Here is an 18,239-nt window from a genome sequence, read left to right as displayed (position 1 = left end):
GAACTCACTTTGTAAACCAGACTGGCTTCAAACTCACATAGATCCGCCTGCCTCTGCCTCCCGAGTGATGGGATTAAAGGCATGCACCACCACTGCCCGGCTATATTTTTTTAAAAAACACTTAGCATATGCTTGCAATTGGTGTCAGAAACCTTTGCCGGGTGTACTATGAGCCCCGCTAGAGTACATGGTGAGCGGGAGAACCCAAGGCTCCTGGTGTTTCTGAGTTGGTGACAGGTGTCTCCGGAGCAGGTTTTCCTGTTCAACTCACTGGGAGGAGCCCAGGCCTGCAGGTAGAAGACAGAGCCTAGCCTCAAGCCTCAGGGTGGGACAAACATCTCTGGAGCTGCAGTTGTAGGGCAGGCCTCTCCTAGGAGTAGACCTAGGAAGAGTGGAGTGGCAGACCGGTGGGGGCGGCGTCTACAGGCCAAGCCTCTTCTGGTCCTGTGGTCATGGTAGCAGGGCCTCGGGAATCCATGGAGACCGCTACCAGCCACATTCTAGCCCCTCTGAAGGGGAAGGGGGAGACATTCCGAGTTACCTGCCGTAAGAGAAAGAAAATAACCCTTTTCCTTCAAGAATTAGTTCAGGAAGGACTCATGGCGTGAAGGGGGCGAGTGACCCCAGTGGCCTCTGCTGTACCGGGCTCAGCTTACAGCTCTCCGAGGTTCTAAACTTGCCCTTTATTTACTCAACTTTCGGTGTTTTTGGTAGTAGCCGAGGCCAAACAAAGCTGGGAGATGACATAAGACACCTGGCCAGCCTGGTGCCATGGCAACAGGCAGGCCCTCACCTGCCCTTAGCTGATGCCATTTCGGTCCTGCCTGCTCTATTTGTTCTCACCTAGAGCAAAGCAGAAAGGGGGGGGGGGGTGGAGGCGGGGTGGAGGCCAGCTGACCTAAACAAGGTCCGCCCTGGAGAAGGGTGAGGGCGGTTGACTTGCCAAGAGGTAGTTTCCCAAAGGTCCCTGGCCCTGGAGCTGTGGCCTCTCAGTGAAGAGGGTGTGGGACTAGGGCAAGCCTGTCACGTGCCCCCATGCAAGCCAGAAGGGAGGCCAGGGGTCAGATAGCCCGGCAGACTTGGGCTTCCTGGGATGAACTGGCTGCAGGTATTTCCTTAGAGAAAATGCATTTCCCCCAAATACCATCTACGAACCACAGCACCCCTGTACCCACACTGTCCGGGGAGGCTCACGCTGCTGTGACTCCATCCACAGGCTGCAAGTACAACCAGGTGAATAGCCACTTCCACTGCATCCGGGAAGGCTGCCAGTTCTCCTTCCTCCTCAAGCACCAGATGACTTCACACGCCCGCAAACACATGCGGAGGATGCTGGGGAAGAACTTCGACCGTGTGCCCCCGTCCCAGGTGAGAGCCTAGGCCACGTGACTTGACTGTCCTTGTTAGCAGGTGCGGGGTCTTGCTGCCCAAAGAACCTGTGGGCCACTTTCTTAGGGCCCCTTCACTTCCTTCCAGGGTCCCCCAAGCCTGATGGATGCTGAAACAGACGAGGGCATGGATTATACAGGCTGTAGCCCTGGTGCCGCGTCCTCCGAGTCCTCCACCATGGACCGCAGCTGCTCCAGCACCCCTGTGGGCAATGAGAGCACCGCGGCAGGTGAGTAGCAGGCCTGGCTTCTGCCGGCTGGGCCCCTGCTTCCCAGGCCCAGCTCTGCTGAGTCCTTCTTGGGACAGAAGGTTGCTAGTCAAATGGCCTCCAAGGAGGACAAGATGGTTTGCAGAACAGCTGGCCTATACAACAGTGGTCACTGAGGCCCCTCCTGCCATTCTGCCTACCTCCCTGCTGCCTTCCCTCCAGGTCACTTCAGTTCCCCCAGAGAGGGACCAGGGCTTGTCCCGTTAGCCCCAGAGAGAACAACATAGGCCCTGCGCCAGCCTTCCTACTGGCCTTAGTCCCAGTCTCATCTAGAACCCGGGACCCCTGAGAGGCTCCTGCCTCCTGATCCTGTCCTCAACAAGGTCCTCCCTGGACACCTGGTGCCTGCACTGCACCGATCGGTCTCTTCCTCCTCCCCTCTTTGTCCCGCCTCTCTCCTCATCTGTCCATACTTCCATACTGCACCGCTGTACCCATCAGGTTTCTCACTTGGGTTCTTTTTGTTTGTTCTTTGTTTTGTTTTGTTTTTCTGCTTCTCTCCACCCTCTCCAGGCTGCCCGGTTCCTCCTCCTCCTCCTCTTCCTCCTCCTGCTCCGGCTGGTGACGAGGCCGCTCGTGGGGCTGCACTGCCCCCCCTGACTCCATCCTTCCCACCGGCTGTGCTCCGGCCACCCCTCCCTCCCCTCCCATGCCTCTTCTCTCCGTCCTGTCTGTCATACTCTCTGCTCAGTGCCACTCTCGGAGCCAGCCGGGGCCTGGGCCACCCCATCAGCAGCCCGCCCATCACTGCCATTCCAACTCCAGTAAAAAGTGACGCCCCCCTAGTTCAGGATGCTGCAGGTAACTCATCCATGCCTTCTTGCCGGTGTCTGTCACCCCAGCTCATCCTCAAGGCTATGATCCAGGACTGAGCAGAACCAAGGGCAGGGCCTCCCCACACCCCTAACAGCCAACTACCTCAGAGAACAGATTGCCGCCGCCAGGGTCCTTCTGGGTGACTTGTTAGGTCCTTGTCCTCCTTGGCCCTGTGGGGTCAGAGCCTACTGCTGTTCTCAGTTCGCTTGGGAGCTTCCCAGGTCCAGAGAGTTCTCATGCTGGTTTGGGCCTCCTCCCTCTCCTGAAGCTGGACAGGGAGAAGAAACCTATGGGGCCTCCAGGCTCACTCAGTGCTCAGTGGTGGATAGCCCTTGCCATCCCAGCCCCATATCCAGTGACCTCGTGGGAATGTGTGCTTGCCCTGTCCCTTGGGTGGACATCACCCCAGGTCTCTAGCCCCCCCTCCACTCCTGCTTCACCTTATGAGCACAGGTGTTGTGCCATCCCCAGTGGTGGTGACCCTGAGCAGGACAGAGTGAATCCTGCTCACTGAAAGCTCTGCTGCCGGCATAATCAGGCAGAGCCCCATGACAGTGCTCTGTCCCCCACAGATTTCTGGACCTGAGCTGCTCCCTTGCCCCCTGTCTGGATACCCCTACACCATCCCGGCCCTTGGTTTCTCTTCATTCGCTAAGGCTGGGTGATAGGACCTTCTTTTCAGTGTACTATTGCAGAATGTTGAAGAGTGGTTGGTAGCCAGGCGTCCTGGGGAGGCTCAGGGAGGAAGATGCCTCCTGCGGAGTGAGTGATGGAAGGGCAGGGCTGGTCGCCTCTTCCCCAGTGCTGTGCAGCTAGCGGGAGGTAGCTGAGGTTGTCTTCAGGTGCCTTCCAGGAAGGCATAGAGAAGCCAGTAGCAGATTTCCTGAGTCCCGAGACGCAGGCTAGGACCATGGTGGCTTTCGGAGAGCCAAGCTTCAGAGTTCAGGCCTCAGGAAGGCAGTAGGGCCTTTTTGGGATTTTTTGGGTCCCTCAGGTCAAACAGGAAGCTCCAAAACCTTAAAGAAACTTCTGGTATCAAGGAAAAGAAAACTTCTGGTATCTAGGAGCAAGGAGTCAAAGGCCCACAAGGCTCTGGGGTCCTCAGCATCGCTGCTTCCAGGAGGCAGCAAGTTCTCCTGCACAGACAGGCAGGCAGCCGGAGACTGGGTAGCTGGCAGGAAGAGAGCTGGCCTGTCCCTCATTAGAGGCAGGCGTGTGATGGCGTCCTGGCCTGAGTCCAACTTGGGTAATTACACTCTGCCGACCTAGATTCCCAGCTTCCCCTTCAGCCTCAATTAGCACTGGGATGTGTCCTCACTTCCCACCCAAACTGGCCAGGAAGCAGCCACCACATCCCGGGATGCCTGTGTGGTCATCCTGCAGACCTAGAAGACAGGGGAAGCCTGGAACTCCCTGCTGTTCCCAAGGGGGCTGTGGGAGAGGCTCCCAGCCAGGGGAAAGCCAGGGTGTTGCTCCTAAGCGGTGTCTGCTGGCCACCATGCCAGGATCAGGGGCCCTGTGTGGGTGTGACCCTGGGAATGGTGCCCACGTGGGCACTGCTGCCAAAAGGGCACCCCTTCCACGCTGACCTCTCTCTGCCCCTCCCTAGGGAACACCATCTCCATGCCGACAGCCTCAGGGGCCAAAAAGCGCTTTTGGATTATCGAGGACATGTCTCCCTTTGGCAAGCGGAGGAAGACAGCCTCCTCTCGCAAAATGCTGGACGAGGGCATGATGCTGGAGGGTTTCCGGCGCTTCGACCTCTACGAGGACTGCAAGGACACGGCCTGCCAGTTCTCGCTCAAGGTCACCCACTACCACTGCACGCGGGAGAACTGCGGCTACAAGTTCTGCGGGCGCACGCACATGTACAAGCACGCCCAGCACCACGACCGCGTGGACAATCTGGTGCTGGACGACTTCAAGCGCTTTAAGGCCACACTCAGCTGCCACTTCGCTGACTGCCCGTTCTCGGGCACCAGCACGCACTTCCACTGCCTGCGCTGCCGCTTCCGCTGCACCGACAGCACCAAAGTCACTGCGCACCGCAAGCACCACGGCAAACAGGACGTGATCAGCGCCGCCGGCTTCTGCCAGTTCAGCTCGAGCGCCGACTGCGCAGTGCCCGACTGCAAGTACAAGCTCAAGTGCTCGCACTTCCACTGCACCTACCCGGGCTGCCGCCACACGGTGGTGGGCATGTCGCAGATGGACTCGCACAAGCGCAAGCACGAGAAGCAGGAGCGAGGGGAGCCTCCCGCAGCCTCGCCGGGTGCGCCCGTCAACCTGGACGGCTCGCTCACGCTAGCCGCCGAACCGGGCTCGCTGCTCTTCCTGCAGACAGCGGCTGCGGGCCTGGGCCTCCTGGGAGACACAGGGGACCCCGGTCTGCCTGCCACCGTCCCCGGGCCTCGTGACGGCCCTGCTGCGCCCGCCCCCGCTGCTTCTGCCACCATCACCGCTGGGGAGTCCTCCCAGGAGGACGATGAGGAGGAGCTGGAGCTGCCCGAGGAGGAGGCCGAGGACGACGACGAAGATGACGATGAAGAGGACGAAGACGACGAGGAAGATGATGATGATGACGACGAGGACCTACGCACCGACTCGGAGGAGTCGCTGCCCGAGGCTGCGGGCGAGGCTGGCGCGCGGACCCCGCTGGCGGCCCTAGGTGGCCCCGGCCCGGCGCCCACCGCCACATCACCCTAGCTGCCGCACCACTCCAGTCCCCTCAGGAACTGCTCTGTATGTGAACCCCTGTGTACAGACCCCGCTGGGCCGCCCCAGGGAGGGAGGCGCCCTGGCCCCGCTGGTGCTTCCGGACCCCCGAGTCCGTCTCAGGGCAGAGGCGGGGACCCCTCTGGTGCTCCGGGCCTCCCGCACCCTCCTGGCCCGCCCGAGCGGGTGTTCAGGGAATAGCAGGTGCTGTGTCCGGGTGGCAGCGATGACCTGCGCTCCTCTCGGTGCCCACACGCGAGGTCCTTGTTTGCTCAGGGGCTGCCCGCGGGAGTCACTGGTTGCGGGGTAGCAGGCACCTGTAGCATCTGGCAGAGAGCCCCCCCCCCATGCAGCTAAGACCTCCCCCTGACTCGGGGGAGAGCGGGCCGAAGACGGTCAGCATCAGCACGGGTCACACTACAGGGACATGGAGGGAATCTCATGGAATCAGCAGCGAGGCGGCATCCCCGCCCCCGAGCTGTGGTCCGGTCTGGTGATACTCAGGCCCATGCCCACCCTCCAGCAAATCGACGCTGTGGTCCGAAGCAGGCACAGCTGGTGAGGGCCTGGAGGCGAGGGTCTCAGCCACTTTGGTGCAAACAGGAAGGATGCGACTGGTTTTGGCTTTAATAATCAAAATGGGGGAAAAAAAATAACCAAGAAAGTTGTACAGTATTTTTCCTGTAAAGGTTATTATTCTACATAGAACAAAAAGAGAAGAAAAAAATTAACAGTGCAGGTGGGTGCGAGGAAGCGGAGCCCCACCTCCAGACCAGCCCTGGGATTGGGGACCTGAGTGCAATTTCTCCTAGGAACGGTTAGCGTTTATTTTAGAGGCCTCAGTTGGAGGCTTTGTCGTCACACTAGCACTGATGGGGGCTGCGTGATTCCAACTTTTAACTTGAATTTTGTAGAGACAAGGAAAAAAAAAACCGACTATTCTCTTGATACAAGTTTGTAGCTAATTGAACATTTGAGGGTTTTTCTGTTGGTTATGCGTGTGGCTTTATAGGGCTTTTTTTTTTTCTTGTTCCAGTTTTGTTTTATTATTTTGTTTGGGAGGCTGGTGCAGCCCACCCAGATTGGTTCCTTTTCCAAAGTCCCCCTTCCTGGAGGCAATAAGGCCATCTAGGCTGAGTACAGGGCTCACCTGCAGGCACAGGGCCAGCGGCTGCTACAGTCCATGGTAGGAGCAGGCTGCCTGAGGCCAGGATTGTGGTGTGAACTGGTGCACTCCAGTCCCTGGCCAGTGCCAGGGTGAAAGACAAATGGGCCAATCCAGCAAGCAGTGGAGGTGAAGCTGCCACCAGGAAGCCCCCTCCCACATATCTTCAAGGGGGGGAGCTTGCCCAAATGGGACAGTGGTTTTCTTAATCTGTCTCTGTGTGTGTGTGTGTGTGTGTGTGTGTGTTTGTGTGTGCGCGTGCACGCGCGCGCGTGCGTGTCCCCTCTTGGCTGCCCACAGCCAGAAAGCCAGGACCACCTGAACTGGAGAGGGAGCAGGGAGGCACAGCAGTGAGATGAGAGTACCCAATCCGACAGGAAACACGCTGATTTCTAAACAGCCCCCGCCAGAGCCTCCGTGCTGAGCTGAGTTCGCCCAGAATCTGACCTACCACAGGATCCTGCCTCTGTGGAAGGAGTTTTGTAAAGGAAAAAAAAAACAAAAAAAAAACAAAATAAAAAACAATTTTCAATGTAGCAAAATCAAACAAAAAATTTAAAAAGAAAAAAAAAGAAAGACAAGAAGATGCGGAGAGTGCGAAGTCTAGCCTTTTGTAAGCTTCATATTGCACAGTAGGACTATAAGCCATTGCTAGCTCATTTTGAATTTTAATGTGTAATTTTTGTTTTATTTTTCTTTCTGTGAGGAAAACGATGCCTGATCCACCAATGCTCTTTTTAATGTTTTATAACTATGTATGTGTATATATATAAATATAAAAGTAATATGTATGCACATATGTGTGTATATATCTATATGTATATACATATATAGATATATAGAGATATATAGAGAGGTTTTGAGACAAAAATGCAGACCGTGAAAGCGAACTGAGCAGCGCGTGCCCTGATTACTTGAATCTGGTCTCCTCGGCACCTGGTTATTAAGAACTGAATATTTTTCCACTTGAATTTAGTGCTATTAGAAATTTAATATATGTGTTTTATTTATTTGATTTTTTTTGCATGACTGATGCAAGGTTTGACATTTTCACTCAATAAAAACTGGAAAAAAAATTCGTCACGTTATCTTTTATTTTTAAAATGATGCCCGAGTGGCTAGCCATGACTCGAATGTGTGGGGTGGCCCAAACACAGCCAGACTCTGAGTGCCCAGGAAGAGGGGAGGGACCTGACCACTTTGAAGCCCAGCAGGCCAGAGGCTGGGGGTAGACTAGTTTTCCCTCTGGATATAGGGTTAGATACTATTGGCTAGGGAGAGATGATGGGGGTGGGGGGACTCAGGCCTTGCTCAGCTGAAGAAAACAGGCTCCTCCCCTTAGTTCCACCTGAACCCCACCTGAGGCTCAGAGGCTCAGGAGCCAATCCTTAGAAAGGCCACCTGGCAGTGAAGCCTCAAGCCTCCCCAGGCCTCACCTTCTGGCCAACCCTCTTGTGTATTCTCTGGGGCTACAGGACTGCCACTTGGCAAGGCAATCCCTCAGCTCCTTCCTTCTTCCTGCAGGGACCTGCCCAGTCTGGGAACAGCATGTACCCGGATCCAATCCGGATGCTGGCGAGGCTCTGGCTTGGAGCACATGGTGGCAGATTCAGAGACTAGGGCTGCAGTCATGGGTCTGCAGCCTTCAGACCGAGGTCTAAGCTGCTGGCCCTGGTGGCACTAAGGTTGAGGACACCTTTGGAAGCGAAGTCAAGCTTCTGCCAGTCTGGGTGAAAGTACAGGTGCCTTGCAGCTCCCACAGTTCACGTGGCCTCGGTTCACCTCACCACTTCCAACCAGGGACCCACAGTGGCCTGCCTCTCAGCTCTGTCACCATCTGCATCACGCTAGCCCCATTCGGAGCTGGTCTCCAAGTGGCCAGAGCTGCCCAAGGCCTCAGGGGAAAAGACGTGTAAAGCCCACCCTGGTCTTCCCTCCTGAGCACCATCAGACTGACTGGTCACCCTCCTGCCACAGGGCACATTGCATCACATTCCCGAGGGTGTCACAAAGCTGAACCTTGTAGCACACTCACGCTTCAGCCGCTGGGGGTCTAGGGACCAGAGCGTGCCAGCCTCACTCACTGGTGCCAGACTGGGTGTGCTTCTCACCACACAGACTCTCCAGGCCAGCACGGAGCAAGCGCCCTTCCCTTTCTGTTTTGCTCCTGGAACTCGGCCCACAGGCTATTTACATAAATATGTTTGTAACAGACATGAAAATAGAGACTTTTTTTGGTCTTATTAAAATGTTCAAGTTGGAACTCGCCTGTTGTTTGTGGATATCTCGATTCTGTTAAATAAAACAGTGGCTAATTTATGGGATAAAACACAAGTTCAACAAATTAAAACCATCATTGGAGCTTCACAGGCCCTGGTGGGCTGCGCTGCCTCCCGTGGGGCCTGCGGGGAGGCAGGAAGCCAAGTCCCAAGCTCAGCGGGTGATAGGCGGGTGTGTGGCGTGGCCACAGGGCTCTCTCTGGACACAGCTCGGTAGTCATCAGGGCAGGGCTCAAGGAGTGAAGTCAGTTTCTGAGATAGACTCATGGGGCCCAGAGGAGGGGATTCACTAATCTTGACTGGCCCCCCAAAACATCCCTTCATCTCCTGTCCCTGGGCATTCTGGACACAGACAGACCTTGGCAGATCCATACCCAGTTGGTGGTGGAACCAGCTTTTCAGCCATCTTCAGGCAGTGCCCAGGGAAAGGCACCAGGTGTCGCCCCCAGAGAATGACTTACTGCCCCTGACAGGCCAAGGATGACACACAGCCCTGCATCTGGTACTTGAGCCCACTTAGATGGGGTTCTAGCCCTACCCCTAGAGTTGGGAGGGGAGCTAGTTGCTGTGGGTGGCACCCCACCCCAGGGCCCATGATGTTCCCTCTGGCCTGTTGGATTTGGCACAAAATGTTGTAAAACATGTTATGTCCTGGGGCTTAATTAGCTGCGGGGGTGTGGTGCTTCAGCACCCAAACTGGGGCAAATTCAAGAGTTTTGTAACCTCGAGGAATGAGTTAGAAACAGCTGTGCAGGCCTGCAGCCGATCTCAGTGGACACTTGCCTTCCCAGACAGGGCTGGCCAGAGGGCTCTGACAATGGGACCAGCGGTTAGTGTGGGCCTTGCCCCCAGCTCAGCGGGAATACTCAGTACTAAGGCAGTGTCCCCCCTAAGCCGTACATCCAGGCCACTGGGGAGACAGGTGTGTCCATTCACTGTCATGAGAGGCGGTCCCAGCTCTGCAGGTGGCTTTAGCCCAGAGCCAGAACACAGGGATGACCATTCTGCTGCCTAAAGGCAGGTCGGGCCTCCAAGAAGCAAGGCCCCCAGAGTGCTGGAGACCCTGTAGAGATAAGACGGCCACCTGGGCCTTCATTTCTGACAAGAGCTACCGCAACCTGGAGACAAGCTGACAGGATGTGGAGGGCAGCCGCTTGGCCTCTGTGAGAGCATGGTACCAAAGGGAGCCCCCTCTTCCCCACCAAGAACTTTACCCGGCCCTGCCTGCCTCAAAACGTCCAGCCCTTAGCTTTGCCTGAGTCTCTGGAGGCCAAATGCTGTACCCTGGAGATGATGCCAGGGTCGGGGAGACAGGCTAGTGCACACACATCTGAGATACCACAGATTTATTTAGAGTCCATAGAAACCACAGTCCGAGGGGGCTGGAGGGAAGGCTGAACTGGTAAAGCACTTGTAAGTACAAAGGCCCACGCTTGGCTTCTAGAACCCATGTAAAAATGCTGGCATGGCGGCACATGCCAGTAATCTCAGCGCTGGGGAGGTAGCGACTGGCAGGTCCCCCGGGCTCATGGCCAGTCAAGCCCGACAGCTGCAGGCCAATGAGAGATGTCTCAAAGGCGGTGGACAGTATTCCTAAGAATGACACCAGAGGCTGTCTCTGGCCTCCATGTGCACATCCACATGTGTGTGAACACACATAAAAACCAAAGCACAGTTTAACCAGAAGCAGACATAGCTCGCAGTCCAGCAGCCATAGCAAAGGAAGTGGCCCCATGCCTGTGTGCCATGCTGTGAGGGAAGTTTGGGCGCTAGTGTGTTATGGGAATTTCCCACTTAACTTTTCAACGAGGGCGGGCTTGCTGACTGCACTGGAAGTCGAGGAGCAGCTGCGTCTAAAGCCACACGCCTCCTGCTCTACTTGGGTTTTCTTTATTCTTCGAGGGTCTCTCCAGAGTCTGGAACTCCTGGGCTGCTGAAGCCTCCGGGTAGCTGGGACTGGAGGCACGAGCTACCAGACCCAACATCCCTGTTCCTTTAAAGTCTTCCCAGGCCTCACCGTAGACCAAGGACAGACTCCAGGCATCTCCTTATAAAGCGGCAATAAACCCACCCTCTTCTGGGTGGACGCGGACTCGGAAGCCTCCCGGGAACATGAACTATAGCTTGCTCATCTTTCAGGTAAAGCCACCCGGAAGGCAGGCCAAACTCTCAAACTCGTTTCTGATGAGGAGCCGTGGGGTTTGACCCGAGATTGGATTGTGCAGGCAGGGGCGTGGGAACAGCAGGCCCCTGTGGCCGTATGTAAAGTGTGCAATGGCACAGGCATGCCACCTCATGTAGAGACCCTGAGGTATCAGCTAACGTGTCTCCCTTAGCCACTTGGCCAGATAGGGTGGGTCTGGGTGAGAATGACCTGTGCCATGCCAGGAGCAGGTTGAGGAGAGAAGCCAAGCTCCACCTGCCAAAAGGCCAGCGAGGCCTGGGCTTCACGCCAGGGAATACTCCACATGAGTGCGACCTCCCTGGTGCCTTCTGCTCTGGTGTCCCACCCAAGTGTGTGTGCTCCTGAGAGTGACTACAGCATGCTCCTCCTTCCCTGAGAAGGTGCAAGGCAGTCCCCAGGAGAGGCCTGGCTGAAACCCCCAAGAGCTAGTTAGTGCCTTCTCAAGCCTGGATGGGCCCCTGAGTGAGCAGTGGGTATGAGGGCCCCAAAGGACAATCACAGACCCTTTTCCTATCAATGGGCAAGTCGCTCAGCATGAGGAATGAGTGACAGGAAATCCTATAAACATAAGTCACAACTCAGTTGTCCAGGCAGTAGGTCCCTTGATTCCCTCCCAAGACACGAGTTTTTCCTGAATACATATATTTATGAACATATACTACAGAGAAGCCCAACATTTTGGGGTACAAACTTATGAGTCCCCGGGCACTCCTTTCCCCACCAACCATGTCTGGGATGCCTGATGCAGACCCACAAGCTCCAACGATGCTCCCCCACGCCCAGCATCCTCCTCCCTGGGTGGCAACTTCCACCGTCCTTTCTGTCCTGCCCAAGGTAGTTGCAATGAATCAGCCGGCACTGGGGGAGGCCAGAGTCTGAGGGGAGCTCATGCAGGGGGGTCAAGACAGCTGGGTACGGCCTCCAAGCAATGGGGTTCGTCCTCTCTGAAACGACACTTTATAAAAAGACATCGTAATTGAGTTTAATAATGTACTCCCTTCCAGAAAGGGCCTGACAGGCGCTGCCTGCTGCTCACTTCTGCCCCATTCCAAATATTTTTACCTTATTTGGATGAAATGCATTATTTTTCTAATGAAAGGCTTTTTTCAAAGGGCTGTTTCCCCCGTCCAGCAGCCGCCTTTATTAGGCAGCCCTCACACAGTTTGGGGAGGGGCTTTTCTCTCCCTGAAGTCACGCCAGACTCTGTCCTCCAAGCTGAAGCCAGGTTTCTGTCCCTTCTCTTCTGAGCTTGAGCCTAGGCCCCTCCGACCTGGTAACGCCCCCAGGTGGGGGAAACTCAGGGGCGATGAGGGGCAGAGGGCTCTCAGGGCACTGTGGGGTGGCGGAGGCTGCCATGGTCAGCATTTTCCACTGGCTGCCAAAGCCCCTGCTCTGACTTCATTTCTGTCCCAGGGCATCTGCCCTTCTAGTCTGTTTTGGCTCCCTTTGGGGGGACCTCAGAAGTTACAAACAGTAACAAATGCTTACTAAACCAAAGAGGGTTGTGATCGCCCAGCAACAATGTTCCCAGGATCCAGGGTCCCATTCACTAGAGGGACATGACCCAGCCCTCTGACTGCCCACTCAGTCTACCCACCTGCCTCTTGACACTAGGACTCCTTGGGGTTCCTGGGAGAACAAGGTCCCCCAATCATGCTGGAATGTAGTCCCCAGGAGTGAAGAAACATGGCTTCGTCAGGGACACGAGGAGAAGAATGAGTGCAGGGCGCCTTCTTCTCTCTAGGGACCAGGAGGCTGGAGATCCAGCCCGGAGGATTCATGCCGGGCGATGAAGGGGAGACTGAGACAGAGACAGTACTGGGAGGTAGACATCTTCTGGGACAAAACAGCCCAAAGCCACACCCTTCAACTATACTGTATGTCCTGCCCTCCTTTCCCAGAACAATGGGGAGCAGTGGCCGGCAGGGACAGGTGCCTTGCTGTGTGGCTCTGCCTTCAGCAGTGGCCACTACGGGGCACGCTCCACTTCTCAGGCCCATACCCACGCGCGGCACATGATAGGCTACTCTCCATGGCTCCAGGCCTGGCCAGACCCCAGTGGAAGGAGTGGAGAGTGTCCCTTGGAGGGCGCTCCTCCTGCCCCAGCTTTCTGGTCATAGCTCAGCACACTGTGAAGGTTAAAGGGAGACAGGGAGGGCTCGAGCGAGCAGGCGAGGGACTAGCAGAGCACAGACGGGCTCCTGGGGAATGTGCATCCATTTAAGGAAGGCAGCTCATCCCGCAGCAGCAGGTCTATATACAGTAACGAGTCCCTTCCTTCCTGCTCTCAGGGGAATGTCGCCCTCCACAGACACCAGCGCAAGGAAGGAGCCCCTCTAGTCCTGGGTGAGCAGCTCTGACAGGTCCCTGGGAGCCCTCGTCCCTCAGGGCCCTACTCTGGTGGTCACCTGGTGGAGCTTTAGCTGAGACCCACCTCAGAGACGCAGGTGCTAGCAGATGAGGTCAGAGCCAGGAGTTAAATATGGCAACTCATATTTATTACAATTATGTACAGTCATATCTTATATTCTGAAATCTATACATGATCACATAAATGAACATGTGTTTCTCAGTGGGAAGAGCAGACGTGGCTGTTGGTCAGGAAGGCCCTGCTGCCTGGCTCCACTGCAGGAGGGAGAAGCATGCCTCACCACCGAGTAGCCAAACCAGCAAGCGAGGATGCTCTTGTGTGGTATACAGGACAACAGGGCAGGTGGGCTGGGGACAGGTGCCCAAGGGCAGCATCTGTCAGCCAGGACCTGGCTGTGGGTCCTAGTAGGCCCACAAGTGAAGAGCAGGTCCAGGGCTCTGGCTTTTGGAACAGGCAAAGAAGAAGTCACAGGCCAGGCCAGGGCACAGTGGGAGACAGCAAGACCAAGGGGACCATAGTTCTCCCTGCATGAAGGTGACAGGAGGCAGGAGATGCCATGCATGGTGTCAGGTAGTCAAGATACTCAGAGGACACACCTGGACAAGACACCTGTCCAGGAGGGGTTCAGCAGGAGCTTCAGCCCAGGGCTCCTGAGTCCTCCGCCTGGCTGTGAAGAGCCAGAGCCGCCGGGGCTAGGGCTGGGGCCGGGGCCGGGGCAGGGGGAGGTGTCTGGGAGGCTGGTGAACAGAAATGCAACCCCACACTGCTGCATCTGAGGACAGCCCCATCTCTGCTTGGGTTGCTGGCCACCCTCATGGAGGCAGAACCACAACTCATGCCCACCTGCCACTGATGTCCTGGGTCGCTGGAAAGGCGGGCAAGCAAGTGCCAGCTCTAGTCTCGCTCACTCTCATTGCTGGCACCCTCTGGTCGCCGTAGCTTCTCTACCTGCTCATTGATCTGCCCGTCCCCGCCCCGCCGGTCCTCCCTCTGTACCCCAAGGACATCTTCCTCATCCACATGGCTCACGTCATCGTCCTCCTCATCTTCCTCGTCCTCCTTGTCCTCCCTCTTCTCCTCCTCACCCTGCACCTCCATCCTCACCTGGTCCTTGACATCTACCACCCCCTCACCCTCTTCCTGGGGGCCCAGCAGGTGGTATGTGGCTGTGGAGCCCTCAGGGCTGTGGCTCTCCTTCCCAGGAGAGGAGGATGTGGATTCGTTGCTGACAGGGGAGATATCACTGCTGCTGTGGTGGTTCACGGCTGCAGGGCTGGAGGGTGACGGAGACTTCACTGGGATCTGCCAGGAGGGGATCTTCGGGGCTGATGGGGAGGGAGGGAACTGCCTCCTGGCCGTGGAAGAAGAAAAAAAGAAAGTAGGCAGAGGTTGGTGATGGCATCACTTCAGGCTCCAGGGTCACACGCTCCCTTGATCCCTGATCCCTGAAGGCTCAGTGATGGGAACAGTTCTTCCAGGGTCACAAAGCAGGAGACTTGAGGTCTCATTAGTCAAGCTGGATACCAGAAGTGCCCCGTGCTAACACTGTCCTAATGCAGCCTCACACCATCTCAGGGCAGGACCTACCTGCCTGGGCAGCTGCTGGTCTGCCAGCTGGAGGTACTACACACTCTGGCGCCTGCCCCACTCTATTCAACACTGTCCCTGTTCCACTCCTGTGGCTACACAGGGACAAAACAGGAAGCCAAAGGGACCAAGACTGGAAACACGGGAACCTCGGTCAGTGTGCTCATCATTTCAGCACAAGGCAGCAGTGGGAAAGCGTGGTATCTCAGCGGCAATTGGCTGAAGGAGCAGAAGGAGCTCCGGCAGCAGGAAACCCTGGCTACTGGTCAGGGCGCAGAGGCATTAAGAGCAAAAGGTGACATTAGAACCCTCTGCTGGAAACCTGTGAGCCCAAGAAGAAGCCAGCTCTCCTTCTAGGTCCCGGACCAGAGTGATGCCCGTTCCAGGACAGATCTGAAGTCAGGTCAGCATGGTCATGGCTCAGAAATGGAGCTCATGACAGCCTTGTTTCCTCAAAGGCTGAGAGGACAGGTCCTGCTCCTGTCCAGGGCTGCAGAGTCAGCCTGTGACGCAGAGCCCACCCGGCGGCGCCACTCATCAGCTGTACAGACTAAGAAACTCCGTTTGTCATTTTTTGACTTGAGTATCACCCACGGCCTGTTTGTGTCCCCTAGTCACACAGTCACCTAGCTGCTAAGTTTGGAAAGCCAAAGACTTCTAAGAACAACCTGCCTGCCCTGCCTGGATTGCCCATATCTGCTGCAGAGATCCATGTCTGTCCGTCCATCTGTCCTGTGCCACTCACCCCCACCCCCCAAAAATTGTGATTTAGGAGGCTTTAGGAAGCATAGTCCTCCAGTTTGGGCTCATCACGGCACTCCTTACCCATCTTTGCACCCCTATAAAGCCCACCTTGGGCGTCACGGTCTTGTCTCTGGCCAAGCAGACACGCACATGTCCAGGCCCAGCCTGCTAGGACACACTCAGGCAGACTGACTGCTCACTCTGGCTCCCGGACACTGCCCTTCAAGTTTTCGACCTGGGCACTCCTCAATCAGGGCTGCCCTGAGAACAATGTGCTGCTACTAGGGGGCACCGGGAAGCTTCACGGGGGCAGCGCTTATTCTGCTGACTCTGATTCTGCAAGCTCTCACTCCCTGTAGCCCAGGGGGTGTTGTCTGAGACAAGGCTGCCTAGAGAGGTTAATGCTCAGGAAGTAGTGGCCGTCTCCAGGTGCCCTGTGTCAGGAAAGTTCCCTGCTTGCAGCCCCTGCTCTCGGCCTCAGTGCTGTCCCTCTCAATCATTTTTTTTTTGTTTTTTTTTTTTGTGTGTGTGTTTTCTTTTGTTTTTTTTTTTTTTGTTTTTTTTTTTTAATGCAACGCTTATGGACACTGTCCCCCTGATGTGGGAGGGCCTCTTGGATGGGGAGGCAGGATCTTCATCTTCCAGCTCAGTGAGGGGTCCTGTCCCTCCGTGACTGCTGGGCCAGCCCACAAGTCACATCCCCACCAGGTTGACCCTGGATAAGACTGAGCGCCCCAAGCTTCCCCTCTTACCGATTCAAAAGAAGCCCTTTCAAGGAGTTGATTTCCGACTTGAGCTCATTGATGTTCTGGGACTCCAGGATCCAGTTGGTTGATGTGGTGGCCTGAAAGTCAGAACATAGGGAACATGGTTCACATGGGTCATAATGGTGCCTGCTGCCAGCCCGGGCCAGGTGTCAGGGGGCCTTAGAAGGACCCTGGGTGGGGCAGCAGCTGTAAGCCATTCTGTTCCCCACTCTGTCACTGTCACACCTGCCCATGACAACACCCTATAATAAACAGTCCCCAAACCCTGTCTGGGTAAACAATGACGCTAAGATCACTGCCTGTCCATAGGCTGCCACCACAGTGTCGTGTAAAATAACAAACAAGCCCTATCCCTCCCACAAACACTGACATACTCATAGTGGCAGCGGAGGGGATTTTGTAACCATGAGAATCTTCCACTTCTGTCGAATACCTGAAACTTCCATTTAAACCACCACCAATAAACATACGCTACCTCACAACAACAATAAACATACCTCACAACAACGCCTCCCTGAGACCACGGCTCTCCCAGAAGTCAGGGCTAACCAGTCAGGAGAGGTCATGAACAGAGCATAGCTGGAGAGAGACCTGAGTGCCTGCACTGTCTGCAGTTCTGCCTTTAAGTAGGGCAAGATGGCAGCCTCACCCTAATGCAGTCTCCATGCTGCTCGGGATCTCTGTTCTGGAGAAGACCTCAGGTCTCCAGGGTCTTCCCAGGATCAACAAGGACACCCCTAGCCAAACCCCATGCCATCCAATCTTATTTATTCTTTGAGACAAAATAGGCTGAGTGGTGAGAAGGCCTCAACCTGGCCTCCAAAGGGCAGGGGTAGGGCACCTTCCTACCACTAAACCTCAGAGAATCATGCTTTACAGTGTGAAGAGGAAAGGCCAGGCAGCGGTTCACAAGTCAGGGCTGTGGATGGCCACATGGTCTGTGATGCTAGTGTGGGCAGGCATGAGAGGCAGGAGACTCTCGCCAGTCTGCTGAAGGGACACCCCTGGATATGCCATGGTTCCTAACAAGGTGGGGTACATTAGGCTAGCCTAGACAGCCCACTGGGCACACACTTGCAGGAAGAAACCTCTCCGCTGCTGGTCTCAGAAAGGAAGACTTGGGAAATCTGGAGGGAGCAGGGAGCGGTCAGTGTCCTCACACACATCACCATAGGGTCCGCACACCAGACCACAAGGCCCAGAAGCCACTGTTCTGGCTTCTCCGAGCCCTTGACAGCTACAGCAGCCCATTAACAAGGGAGCGATTTCCACTCACTGGCCACAAAGGACTCAGATTTCCAAACGCACATGGTGCCAGATGCCAGGATTTAGAAATAAAACCTGACATCTGGGGCTTTTTAGCCAGTCTCTTTAAAAAACAGTTGTAGCAAACTCGCAGGCTTCAGTTTTATGTAGGTTTTAATTACTTAAAGCTCTTCTTTTCATTTTTACAGTACTCCAGTAGGAGTTTGGAAGGCAGATATAAAAACTTACATTACAGCTGAGAAAACATAGCTTGAATCTTTGGTTTATGGGGTAAGAGGAGTCCGCACACACTGTGGGCCTGGGTGCCAGGCCAGAGCCCCACTTCAGCGGGAAGAACAGAGAAACGCTCTGCGGGGAGGGAGCTGTGACAACTGCAGACCCTCCCAGACCCCCATGCCAGCCAGCCCCGCCCTCTTAAAGTACAACACGTGGTCTTCATCTCGTGCTTAGGGCCTGAGAACACTTTTCCAATTTCCGGAATGGCTGATGGCCACTGGCAGGCCACAGATCTGAATGATAACAGTCAAATGGGGGCCACACGGCCTTCCTGCTTGCTTTACAGCTGCCTGGAGGGGACGCAGGCCAGCAGAGGTAGCACCCAGTAACCTGAGCAGGAAGTGAGACAGCCTGTGTGTAAAATGGAATGGATGTTGGGAGAGGGCTCTTGGGAACCTTCCTCACAAGGAC

At 55.6% G+C, this 18,239-nt stretch overlaps 2 protein-coding genes across 9 annotated transcripts in view; one reads left to right on the top strand and one right to left on the bottom strand.

Moving 5' to 3' along the window:
• The window catches only part of Casz1 (castor zinc finger 1), a 146,452-nt gene extending 139,021 nt beyond the window's left edge, over window positions 1–7,431 (top strand). For all 6 annotated transcript variants that reach the window (XM_085690284.2, XM_048414881.3, XM_085690282.2 and 3 more), the window contains 3 exons: window positions 1,217–1,368; window positions 1,477–1,618; window positions 4,083–7,431. In XM_085690284.2, the coding sequence (XP_085546410.2) occupies window positions 1,217–1,368; window positions 1,477–1,618; window positions 4,083–5,179 (1,391 nt within the window). In that variant the 3' untranslated portion in view covers window positions 5,180–7,431. The remainder of the gene's footprint in view (window positions 1–1,216; window positions 1,369–1,476; window positions 1,619–4,082) is intronic.
• A 5,862-nt stretch (window positions 7,432–13,293) lies between these two features.
• Window positions 13,294–18,239, bottom strand: part of Pex14 (peroxisomal biogenesis factor 14) — a 139,972-nt gene continuing 135,026 nt past the window's right edge. For all 3 annotated transcript variants that reach the window (XM_085690280.1, XM_048414895.3, XM_048414916.3), the window contains 2 exons: window positions 16,272–16,363; window positions 13,294–14,539 (listed from right to left, as the gene is read on the bottom strand). In XM_085690280.1, coding sequence (XP_085546406.1) covers window positions 14,083–14,539; window positions 16,272–16,363 — 549 coding nt within the window. In that variant the 3' untranslated portion in view covers window positions 13,294–14,082. The remainder of the gene's footprint in view (window positions 14,540–16,271; window positions 16,364–18,239) is intronic.

This window comes from Myodes glareolus, chromosome 6 (assembly GCF_982192425.1).
Source record: "Myodes glareolus chromosome 6, mMyoGla1.1, whole genome shotgun sequence".
NCBI lineage: Eukaryota > Metazoa > Chordata > Mammalia > Rodentia > Cricetidae > Myodes > Myodes glareolus.
The sequence above is the reverse complement of the archived record's forward strand: the minus strand, read 5'-3'. Positions and strand labels throughout refer to the sequence as shown.